The 13667-nt window shown below is 40.1% G+C and overlaps 1 protein-coding gene across 5 annotated transcripts in view; it reads left to right on the forward strand.

Annotated features, from left to right (window-relative positions):
- LOC122810968 (myotubularin-related protein 9-like) overlaps positions 1-13667 on the forward strand; it is a 557891-nt gene that overhangs the window by 335662 nt on the left and 208562 nt on the right. For all 5 annotated transcript variants that reach the window (XM_044082497.1, XM_044082502.1, XM_044082503.1 and 2 more), the window contains one exon: positions 536-697. In XM_044082497.1, coding sequence (XP_043938432.1) covers positions 536-697 — 162 coding nt within the window. The remainder of the gene's footprint in view (positions 1-535; positions 698-13667) is intronic.

Consider the following 13667-nt stretch of genomic DNA (forward strand, 5'->3'; position numbering starts at 1 on the left):
CTTTGATTTGTATATCTACCACAAATGTCTACTATAATTAATCTGGGTCAGTGACATAGAGAGATGACCCATGAGAGGGATAAAGCCTTGACTATGGCCTGTTTCTTTCAGCAGCATGCATTTGATGGTACTGGAAGGGAAGATACCTGTGCTATCCTTAGAGGACTGCTTTGTCAAATTTTGTTTCTGAGAAAAAAAAAAAAAAAAAAATGTTTGTCTGTTGCAGAAGTCAGAAATCATGATCATGAGTAGAGTCCCTTACACTCCAGTGCGAGGAGCTTCACCCATGAAGGACAATTCACCTGAGGATATGGCAAATGCCTCATGTACTGATGTCCTTTGAATAGAGTGAATTTCAAAGTTATCAAAATTATCAGCAGACCAACAAAGAAACGTTAATACCATGTTACGCTTGTTTTCTTACATTTTGCTCAAATATTTGTTTTGTTGCATTTCACTTAAGACTTATTCATATGTTACAGACTAGGGTAATCTCTAACTGCTAATTTCAATGAGTTTTCTTTTCTGTCAACAGGGGACGAATACTCCAGGAGAGTCTAATTAAACTAGTAGAGGCCTGTAATGACCAGTCCCATAATATGGACCGTTGGCTAAGCAAACTAGAAAATTCCAAGTGGCTCTCACATGTGCAGTCTATCCTGAATGCAGCCTGCATGGTTGCACAGTGCGTGGAAAGGTAAGTCAGAAGGACAATAAAAAAAGCCTCCATAAACAGGAAATGCTGCAAAATGTTCAAGTGCTACTTTAGTACACTAAAGAAAAAACAATACATGAAAAAATTGCTCAGTATAGTTATTTTTTTTTAGGTAAGTTACTAAAGAGGAACACAATCCTTCTGAGAGATTCCCTCTGCTTAGAAATCAATCTCACTAATAAAATACTGCTTTTGCAGTATTATATGTATTTTCTTGACAGTTAGGGATTAATCTTGAACTTCTTTCTTATAAAATGTATTAATAGTTTGTACGTGAACATGTATTTACTTGCTAACACAGCAAAATAAAGAGTGCTGAAAACGGAACATCAGCTTACAAGTATCCAGTCCAAATTCTTCCTTGGGGATTTACAAATACTCCCCATATCACTGCTCATCTTATGTTTTATAGTATAACTAGCATTTAACATTGACTTGCTCTACATGCAGTTGTTTGTTTCGGTGCTTGCTAAAGCACTGTATATTGAGTTGCTTCCAGGGTTTGATTCCCTCATGCACCATTTGCCTAATGTGTGACTCTGAGCAAGTTACTTAACTAGATAGTGTTCCCAGGCTACCACTGAAAAAGGAACACTAGTGTATAGTGAGCTTATCTGGTTATAAATAAAATGTAAAAACATAAATTTGCTCATTACATACTGCAGTGATATATATGGGTCCCATTCAAATAATCAAAGTTTAAAAAGTTCAAACATCATATGTCCAAGAACCAGATGATCGAAGTTTTAAAACTTCAAAATTTCTAAATGGAGATTGCCGTACAGCATGGAACAGGAAATTTACCGTTTGCCTCGCTGTAGTGAGATTTCGAAGTTGGTATGTTTAACTAGCAGGGGCTGTGACGGGTGCAGGGGGACTTGCCCACTGCAAAAACTTAAAAAAAAAGTTTCTTTTTTTCAATTTGATGTTCGAGTTTCAAAACTTCAATCATCTGAAGTAGACCCATCCATGTGTGTGTGTGTGTGTGTGTGTGTGTGTGTGTGTGTGTGTGTGTGTGTGTATGTATATATATATATATATATATATATATATATATATATATATATATATATATATATATATATATATATATATATATATATAGGTTCATAGATTGATGCATGTATGGGTCTATGGCATTTGTTGTTGTTGGATTGTTCATTTGATTGAAACCCAAAAGGTCAAACCCATTTTACTGAAAATTCATTTGATAGAAAACATTCTTTATAACAAATATATAGAAAAGGTTTTTGCAGGGGGGCAAACCTCCCTGCACCCCATGTGTGTGGGGCTTCCCCCTTACATATATATATATATATATATATATATATATATATATATATATATATATATATATATAAAATATATACTAATGGGTCTTTATCATACTTGCGAAAGCCCATTTCAGCAAATATGTAAATGTCGACACATATTGCGCGAACCGCAAATACACCGAATGCCCTAAACCGTAAAATTCAAAATATCGAACCGGCATAGTTCGCCAACCCCACCACTCGCTACATACTACCCACCCAAATAAAATAAATAAACCACATACATACACTAACTGAAACCCTACTTCTAACCCTACACTAAACCTTACATACATTATTATCTATGCACTTACCTTAACCCGCACCCTAACTTTAAGGTGTGTAACTATCGTACACTTACCTTAATGAGCTATACCCAAACAAAATAAATAATCCACACACATACACTTAACAAAACCCTACTTCTAACCCTACACTAAACCTTACATACATCACTATCTATGCACTTACCTTATTCCGCACCCTAACCCTAAGGTCCGTAACTTTCGCACATTTACCTTATGGAGCTATACCGCAGAAGGGCCAACTATGCCACTTTGATATTTTGAATTTCGTGGTTTAGGGCGTTTGGTGTACTTGCGGTTCACGCAATATGTGTTGACGTTTTCGTATTCACTGAAATGGGCTTCCTCGGTTATAATATAGACCCATACTAACTCCATGGTCGTACAACCACAGAGAAATAAAATACACAGCAAATTGCTGCTGGAATGAAAACACAATCGTCTGCACATGTGGGGGTGCAATGTGATGCTGAACACTGCAGTCCATACATACTCTTGTAGACTCACTTCCCTAATAATGCCTGTGATAAGATAGATGTATAAACAAATACATCTAATTACTTGTCCAAGACAGTGCAGATTGAGTGTTTTTTTTTTTCATTTTTACAAAGGATTCCTCTTTCTTTGAACATTTGTAACATCAGAATGAAAATATATTAATAAGGATGTGTCTGGGGGGCGACTTTCTTTATTTTGTTAGGTATGAGTTGCAGAAAATCCTGTGTTGCTCAGATATGTGTTTAGAGCTTGTGTGTGTTCATGCTAATTGATTTCTATGGTCAAAGCTCGAGAACCTGTGTTTAGAGCGTGTGAAGATCGATGAAAATTAGTATATCACTGGGCATGTGCATTGTGGTTTGTAGTACAATACTGATGGTGGAATAAAACAAATACATACCCCAACGCCAAACCCATAGAGCCTTTTAGGAAATGCCAAATTAAAAAAACCTACCAACATAGCAATGAAACCCGAAGACACCTTAATGTGTTACTGCTCAATGTTAGGAGCCTAAACAATAAACTCCACACCCTACAAGCTCTCCTCACTCTAGAGACTGTAGACATCTATGCTGTTCCAAAAACTTGGTATTAATCCACAAAACATACTCGAGTACTGCAAGGCTTCAGTGCTTTCCACACATTTAGACCCTCGGCTGTACCGACAGGGACAAAACATGGAGGTATCTCGATCTACATTAGCAACAAGTATACCTCAAGGTTGGTTAAACCGGATGCTTCCCTGGAGTTTAGCTATGTGGAAATCATCATAGACACAGTCTCATACCCTATTTCAGCAAACTACAGGTTACGCTCTGCATTCCTAAAGTCCTATAGCTTTTACCTAGATCTAATGGAGACACTCACCATTAAACTAAATACCCTGTTCATGGAAGACTTTAACTGCCCTTCTACAGACTGGGAAACATACAGTGCCTCATCCTCACAGGCACATTGATTCCTGGATTCGATTAGCACAAATTTCCTTGACCAGATATGACAGATATGTGATGTTCTCACTCGTTAGGTCAGACCACAAAGCTGTCTCCTTTGAAATAAAAATCAACTTGGTAACCACAGCAAACTCCATAACAGTTTAGAACTATTCTAAAACAAACCACATCCTGTTAAGCAATAGTTTGTCAAAATTCAAATCCTCTCCCAACCCCAAGTTCATAGCAACTGCTGCAGAATTGCTCACACAGACTTTGTACAACCATGAAAATTGTTATATAGAGGCTTTTCTACTTCCCTAGAACTAAGCCCAAAACAAACTCTAAAAACAAACCACACTGGTGAAAGCCTAACCTTAATAGTGTATATAACAAAAGGAAAAAAAACTCATGACTAAAATCAAGAACAGCAACTCCTATAATGAGAGAGGCACTCCAATTAAACAAAACAGGAAACTAAGAGGACTAATTAAGTACAACAAAGCCAATTACAAGGTCAAGATAGCCTCAGAGGCTAAAGACAACCACAAGGCCATCTACAGTTCTGTCTGTACCTCAAAGGCAGCATACATCAGTGTACCAAACTGGTGGTCAGTGGTGCCATATTCAATGAGCAGAGCTACATAGCTCAAAATTCACCCCTCCTCCCCTGTGAAATACCTTCTAGCATACCCGCTTCCCAACAATTAGCACATAGCAGGTCTTGGTGGCATTCACTAAGACCAAAAATTCAGCCTTAGTGGGCCCCAACAGTATCCTAGGATTCCTCTTTTTTTTTTTAATTTCTCCAAATATTTTGGGTTTCTAATACCATGATGGGAATGGACCCCATTCCTAAGTCAAAGTATGATTAAAGTTCATGAAATTAGTATTGTTTCACTTTTTGATGTCAGCCAGGAGTGCTCTTCACAGCACCCGCAATGTGCCCAGTAATGACTCCTTCTGCAGTTTGTATTGAGTTACATGTGATGGTAACATATCTAAATCCAATTGTAAATTCTTTTTTATAAGACCCATTGCTCCTACTGCTATTGGAACTGTCTGGGTATCTTTCTTCCATATTCCTTTTGTTTCTGGCTGCAAATCCTGATATTTTATGACTTTGTGTCTCTCTCTGTACACAAGACAATGTAGTCACTGGATGTAGCAATTTCAGTGATCAATGCTACTTTTGTCTTCTTTTCATGGAACCCTATATCTGGTTTTCTCGCATCTGTCTTTTGAACTGTTGGTAATGGGTGATCCCATGTGATGTAGACTTCATCATTTTCTATGGTGCTGTGTGACTCATGTTTCAGTGTTTTTTCAGCCACTTCAATACTCTAACGTTTAGACAATCCCCAGTGCAACAGTCTTGCCACATTATTATGCCTTTCAGTATATAGTCCTTCTGCCATTAGTATGTCACAACCAGCAAGGAGGTGTGCAACTATTTCCAATTCTGTTTTACAAAGCCTACAATTGTCTGTTTCTCCCACATGTTCAATGGACTTTGTAAACCAATGTGTACGTAGCCCACTGTCTTGAGCCGCCAATATTAACCTTTCATCTTTTGGTTTGAATTTACCTCTCCTTAACCGTTCCTGCATTCGATCCTGATCAACACGAGGTTCTTCCAGGAGTTTTCTGTACTTGCAACTATATTTATGCATTTTCCATATTTCTGATCTTTCACCTTATATTATTTCTTTTGTTTTTGGCACATTCAGTTGTGGCCTGATTTCTATGTACTTCTGGTTTGATTTCCATTCCTGCTTGATACTGATATGCTTCTGCTAGACTAAGCAGAAAAGTCATCTTAGATTTATTCTCCTCGTTTTAAAACTTTCACTATGTTTGGATCATGTGAGTTCAGCAGATATGTATGCATTCCCACGACTGCAGATCTATACATGTAATTAATTTTCAAGAGGCCCATAACTCCTTCAGAATGGGGAATATATAATCTTGGTATGCACTGATTTTTATAAATCATTTAATGAGCATGAAGCAACCTTCTTGTTTTCCTGTCTAATCTATACAATGCCTTTTGGAGCCACCCCAAAACTGTAAGTTAGGACAGGAAGAGCAAATTGGTTTATACCTTGAATGTTGTTCTTAGATATCAATGCTGTTTTCAGGATTAATTTTATTCTTCTAAAATGCTCCTTACTAAGTTTTATTTGCATTTGTTCATGTTTGATTGTTGATCCTTCATCAGTTCCCAAATATTTATAGATTCCCTCTTGCACAAGGTCTTTTATATCACACTCTTGTCCCAAACTGATGTTTTCTTGGTGCTGCAGCTTTCCGGCTTTAAAGGTTGCTTTTGCACATTTATCAAGACCGAATTACATTCTTATATCATCTGAAAAAGTTTTGACTAATTGCAGTTGTCCTTTCAGTTCCTCATCTGTTGATCTGTATAGTTTTAAATCATTGACAAGGAGAAGATGAGAAGTCTTTACACTTGGTTGTTTTCTAGGAGCCAAGTTATAGCCATGACCTAATCTGTTAAGCAGAGTAATAGGTTAAGGGCAAGGCAAAACAGCAATGGTGACAGAGAGTCACCCTGGAATATTCCTCTTTGGATTTTTATCCCTGCAATAATAATTTGTCCTTTATCATGGCTTAACTGCAAAGTGATTTGCCACTGTTTCATGGTTGCTGTGATATAGTTTTCAGTGTAGGGTGTATCTTATACATTTTTAAGCACTCATTTATCCATGAATGTGCTATACTGTTAAATGCTTTCTTGTAGTCAGTCCATGCCATTCTTGGATTCTTCCCGTTTTTACAGTTCTCCACTATGACTTTATTCAACAACAAATGATCCTTTGTTCTATATGACTTTTTGTTGCCCTTTTTTTCTATTGCCATAATTAAGTTTTCTTGTAAATTACTATAAACTCCGTCAGCATCAATTCCAGTGTGTAGTTCATATGTAGGGTAGCTTGCAGGTTCACTCTTAGTTGGAGTATTATTTTTTCCTGTTGGTAGCCAGGTTGTTGTCTGTTAAGGGTGTGCATATAAATAGTTCTCACTCATGGCTAAATCTTCATGCAAAGGTGTTAGTACTTTTAACCAGAAGTTAGGTTCTGCGTCTGGGCCTGGGGTTTTCCAACTAAAGGCTTTTCTTAACTTTGTTTCAATCTCTCTGGTTGTTACTTCATCCCATTTCATATCCTGTACCTTTAAACTTCTTATTCCTTCTTTTACTTTTTCTATTTATTTAGCATCTTTGTTATGTTCCACAGGATCTTCATAAATATTGCTTCAAAATGTATCTATTTCTTCTTTTTTGGTGGTCTTTCAATTCCTTTCACCTTGTTTCCCAGTTCTCTACAAAACATTTTTGGGTCATCAATAAATTGCCTCTTTTGTACTTTTTCTTTATATTTATCTGTGTTTCTTTATGTTTTTCTGCCTGTGCTGATATTTTTAGATTATTGTTTGTGATAGTGCATGCTAAATCCTGATCCATTATAATACTGTGCACTGCTTTTATCACATCTACCTTTCTGAGTATTTTTGTTGATCTGTTCCCTCTTCTATACGCTTCTAACAGTGACACTTCTTGTCTTAATTGCTTTATAGTTTTCTCTATTAGATACTTCTGTGACACCCGTACACTGGCCCAGTAATCAAGGAGCCTCAGTCCTCACCACTAGCACCAGTGAGGGGCATCCACCTTGGGAAGGATAACAAGTACACACACAGTAAAGTACAATTTAACACCAGTGAGGGGCGTGCACATTGGGAAGGATAACAAGTACACACACAGTAAAGTACAATTTAACACCAGTGAGGGGCGTGCACATTGGGAAGGATAACAAGTACACACACAGTAAAGTACAATTTAACACCAGTGAGGATTGTGCACATTGGGAAGGATAACAAGTACACACACAGTAAAGTACAATTTAACACCAGTGAGGGGTGTGCACATTGGGAAGGATAACAAGCACACACACAGTAAAGTACAATTTAACACCAGTGAGGGGCATGCACATTGGGAAGGATAACAAGTACACACACAGTAAAGTACAATTTAACACCAGTGAGGGGTGTGCACATTGGGAAGGATAACAAGTACACACACAGTAAAGTACAATTTAACACCAGTGAGGGGCATGCACATTGGGAAGGATAACAAGTACACACACAGTAAAGTACAATTTAACACCAGTGAGGGTGTGCACATTGGGAAGGATAACAAGTACACACACAGTAAAGTACAATTTAACACCAGTGAGGGGCGTGCACATTGGGAAGGATAACAAGTACACACACAGTAAAGTACAATTTAACACCAGTGAGGGGCGTGCACATTGGGAAGGATAACAAGTACACACACAGTAAAGTACAATTTAACACCAGTGAGGGGCATGCACATTGGGAAGGATAACAAGTACACACACAGTGAAGTACAATTTAACACCAGTGAGGGGCGTGCACATTGGGAAGGATAACAAGTACACACACAGTAAAGTACAATTTAACACCAGTGAGGGGCGTGCACATTGGGAAGGATAACAAGTGCACACACAGTAAAGTACAATTTAACACCAGTGAGGGGTGTGCACATTGGGAAGGATAACAAGTACACACACAGTAAAGTACAATTTAACACCAGTGAGGGCGTGCACATTGGGAAGGATAACAAGTACACACACAGTAAAGTACAATTTAACACCAGTGAGGGGCGTGCACATTGGGAAGGATAACAAGTACACACACAGTAAAGTACAATTTAACACCAGTGAGGGGCGTGCACATTGGGAAGGATAACAAGTACACACACAGTAAAGTACAATTTAACACCAGTGAGGGGCGTGCACATTGGGAAGGATAACAAGTACACACACAGTAAAGTACAATTTAACACCAGTGAGGGGTGCACATTGGGAAGGATAACAAGTACACACACAGTAAAGTACAATTTAACACCAGTGAGGGGCGTGCACATTGGGAAGGATAACAAGTACACACACAGTAAAGTACAATTTAACACCAGTGAGGGGCGTGCACATTGGGAAGGATAACAAGTACACACACAGTAAAGTACAATTTAACACCAGTGCAGGGCGTGCACATTGGGAAGGATAACAAGTACACACACAGTAAAGTACAATTTAACACCAGTGAGGGGCGTGCACATTGGGAAGGATAACAAGTACACACACAGTAAAGTACAATTTAACACCAGTGAGGGGCATGCACATTGGGAAGGATAACAAGTACACACACAGTAAAGTACAATTTAACACCAGTGAGGGCGTGCACATTGGGAAGGATAACAAGTACACACACAGTAAAGTACAATTTAACACCAGTGAGGGGCGTGCACATTGGGAAGGATAACAAGTACACACACAGTAAAGTACAATTTAACACCAGTGAGGGGCGTGCACATTGGGAAGGATAACAAGTACACACACAGTAAAGTACAATTTAACACCAGTGAGGGGTGTGCACATTGGGAAGGATAACAAGTACACACACAGTAAAGTACAATTTAACACCAGTGAGGGCGTGCACACTGGGAAGGATAACAAGTAGACACACAGTAAAGTACAATTTAACACCAGTGAGAGAAGTGCACATTGGGAAGGATAACAAGTACACACACAGTAAAGTACAATTTAACACCAGTGAGGGGCGTGCACATTGGGAAGGATAACAAGTGCACACACAGTAAAGTACAATTCAACACCAGTGAGGGGCGTGCACATTGGGAAGGATAACAAGTACACACACAGTAAAGTACAATTTAACACCAGTGAGGGGCGTCCACATTGGGAAGGATAACAAGTACACACACAGTAAAGTACAATTTAACACCAGTGAGGGGCGTGCACATTGGGAAGGATAACAAGTACACACACAGTAAAGTACAATTTAACACCAGTGAGGGGCGTGCACATTGGGAAGGATAACAAGTACACACACAGTAAAGTACAATTTAACACCAGTGAGAGGGGTGCACATTGGGAAGGATAACAAGTACACACACAGTAAAGTACAATTTAACACCAGTGAGGGGCGTGCACACTGGGAAGGATAACAAGTACACACACAGTAAAGTACAATTTCCCTTAAGAGCACACAGAGATCACAGTCAGTCTGGGTCTGGTTTCTCCCTTTCTCTCCAAATCCCTGGTAAGACTCCCCACTGGCACAGCTATAGGGTACAGATCTCAGCCAAGTGGTCAACCCAAAATTTCCAGCACCTTCTCTGTCCAACCAGTGCTTTGTGTCCCTGCCCAAGTAGCTGACACACACTTACTTTGAGATATGAATTATATACAAACACACAGACACTCCTGAGGAAGGCTGGCACAGGTTCTCCAGCTATGCCCCCTTCTGCCCAGACTGTAAGGTAGAAATCACTGCCACCAACCACTACTTATCAGCTACTATAAGGCCCTTCCCGAAGGATGGCCAATTCCACTGTGTGCTATTATTGTTATCCAAATAGTAAGTGTAACCCAGGGCTAAGGCTATTGAAGTGGCTTATACAGTATCAACAAATATATGCAAGTACTCTGAGAACTTAAATTATCTCTACACAAAACAGTCACAGTTGAAAGGTTTAAAAATATTTAATAATAAATAAAAACACAATACAATACTCATTAATTCAACACAGTGACAATAGAGAGTTCAGAGATTATGGGAAAATACTTTAAAACAATATTGTAGGATAGTTTCATATAAATATAGAAAACAGCTAGACTAATCTATATTCCTATCTGTCCCGAAAAGAAACTATGTTCTAAATTCTACTTACAAGGCAAAGTGCTGATGAGTTGTTGTCAGCTTCACAACAGAATACAAAATGTTAAATCTTTCTCTCTGAGAAAGTCTTAAATTGATAATACACATTACTGCTGAGTCATTTCAGATTACATCATTCTTGACACTTCTACTGACACTTCTACTTAAGTTTCCGAGGCTCACAGAACTTAAAATGTTAACATTTATTTTTGTAATCTACACCTGCAAGGAAGCCACAGCAATAAAAGACACTTTACATATAAATAGTAATTATCTCTGTCTTAGAACAATAGAAATAATTTCCTAGCCCAGACATCCAGTCTCCTAGCTTGAGATCAAACAGTCGTAAAATGCTTTACTCATCAGCTATCTTCCAGCAGGGTGCACTACGGTTACATTTTTGAAGCTCAGAACATATAGTTTTCTTACATAGGTTACACAAGCCTGTGGATCATATTAATATTTACAATCACATAGAATTATTTATAAAATTCTATCTGGCTGGGTAGGCAGCCCCTTGGTTTTTCACATTTCTTTACCCAGTGAGAACTCAAGCTAGTTATTCAAGTGTCCCTTGAGAAACATTGCTTGAGAAGGTTGAGCCTATCTGGGTATACCTTATCCCATTCCTTGTCTTGATAGCCCTTCTGCGTTGGCATTGCTAATCCCACTGCAGTACTGCACTGACATATCATATGCTTGCAACTCTAGGTCCACCTTAGCAACTTGGCATTTTACTAGCTGGCTTGATGTATCCATGTTAGGGGATTCTGATCTGTAACTACAGTGAATTTCCTTCCATCCAAATAAAGCTGAAGTTTCTGCAGTGCCCACACTATGGCTAGACACTCCTTTTCTACAGCTACATACCATTCTTCCCTGGGTTGGAGCCTACGACTGAGATAAACCACTGGGGGCTCTTCTCCCTCTGAAGAACTCTGGCTAAGTACAGCCCCCATCCCATGGTTCGAAGCATCCACCTGCACAACAAATTATTTGCTGTAATCTGGACTGGCTAACACAGGGGTGCTCCCAAAGATTCTTTAAGCTTCTGGAATGCCTGCTCACATGCTGTGGTCCACACTACCTTATCTGGCCTGTTTTTTTCTTGTTAGGTCTGTGAGGGGAGCAGCTGTCATACTATAACTGGTGACTAACTTTCTGTAGTACCCTGCTGTGCCTAAGAATGCCCTCACCTGCTTTTTGGTAACAGGTTCAGGCCATGCCTGAATGGCTTCCACTTTGGACAGTTCTGGCCTGATCTTACCATTCCCCACTCTATGTACTATGTAGGAGACCTCTGCCATACCCACCTGACATTTTCTGGGCTTAATGGTCAGCTCTGCCCTCTGTAGTCTGCCCAGCACCTCCCTGACATGATGAAGGTGCTCTGCCCAGGAATGGCTGTAGATGGCAATATTATCTAGGTAATCAAGGGCAAACCCTCCTGCTCCTGCTATGGTATGATCTACCAGGGTCTGAAAAGTCCCTGGGGCATTTTCATCCAAAAGGGCATCTTTGTGAACTCATTCAAGCCCTTGGTAAGATCAATGGTGGTAAGATACTTAGCCCCACCCAGATGCTCTAGGGCTTCATCTGTCCTAGGCATGGGTTACACATTTGACTCTGTGTGACTATTTAATTTCCTGTAGTCCACACAGAACCTGGTGCTGCCGTCCTTCTTTGGTACCAGCACCACTGGGGAGGACCAAAGACTGTTGAACTCTTGAATTACCCCTAATTCCAACATTTTCTGTATCTCCTCCCTCAGAGTCTGTTTGACTCTCCCAGGCACCCTATAAAAGGCCTGCCTAATAGGCCTTTGTGGTCCTGTATCCACATGGTTTCCCCATGAACATGTCCCCAAACTCCTGTAACACTGCTTGGATTTCTTGAACCTGGGTAGGAGATAGCTGCTGGGACATTGCTACCCCTTCCACTGAGGTGTCAGTCCAAGCCTCACTGAGAAGATCAGTCACCAGATTTCCCCCAGACTCCTCCTGCAATCCACTGCAAATACTCAGCACAAGGGCCTCCCTATCATGGTAAGGTTTCATCATGTTAACATGATACAGTTTGTGCCCCTGCCTTCTGCCTAGCAGTTCTACCATGTAGTTAATATCACTGACCTTCCTTACCATCTTGTAGGGTCCCTCCCAAGCTGCCTGCAGCTTGCTGTGTCTGACAGGAATGAGAACCATTACCTGCTGCCCTATAGCATCATACTCTCTAGCTCGAGCATTCCTGTCATACCAGACCTATTTCTGCTGTTGGGCTTCTGCCAGATTCTCCTGAGACAAGCCCATGAGTTCCCTGAGCCTTGTCTTGAGGGTTAGGACATATGCCACAACAGACTCCTTGTGAGATTTACACTCACCTTCACACTCATCGCAAATTAAATCTGAGGTCCTCTCACCTTATGCCCATACAGCAACTCAAAGGGTGAAAAACCTGTGGATCCCTGGGGAACCTCTCTGTCAGCAAACAACAGATGGGGAAAATATTTGTCCCACTCCCTCTTAAACTGGTCTGCAAATGCCCGTAGCATGGACGTGAGTGTAGAGTTTATCCTCTCAACAAGACCATTAGTCTGGGGATGGTAGGGGTTGTCTTTAGGTGCTTCACCCTACAGTACTTTAACAGACAAGCCAGCAGGTCTGACATGAAATTGGCACCTCTTGTCAGTCAGTATTACTTATGGGAAACCTACCCTGCTGGAAATCTCTAAGAAAGCATTTGTCATCTTTTCTGCCTCAATGGAGGACAAAGCTACTGCCTCAGGTTATCTTGTAGCACAATCTACTACCACTAGGATATACTTTTTCCTTGTGGAACTTGGGATACTCAGAGGCCTCACAATATCCATAGCTACCCTCTGAAATGGCTCCTCAATCACAGGCAAAGGCATCAAAGGAGCTTTCACCTTGTCTCCTGGCTTTCCTACCTTTTGGAACTGCTCACAGGTCCTGCTGTACCCTGTTATATCACTGGAAATCCCAGGCCAATAAAAGTTCTGCATAATACGTCTCTTTGTACGTTTTATGCCCATATGACCTGCAAAGGGAATATCATGGGCTATGGCTAGAAGTGGCAGATGGTAGCCTCTAGGCACTACCAACTGCTG

This window comes from Protopterus annectens, chromosome 1.part1 (assembly GCF_019279795.1).
Source record: "Protopterus annectens isolate FY-2018-M chromosome 1.part1, PAN1.0, whole genome shotgun sequence".
Lineage (NCBI taxonomy): Eukaryota > Metazoa > Chordata > Ceratodontiformes > Protopteridae > Protopterus > Protopterus annectens.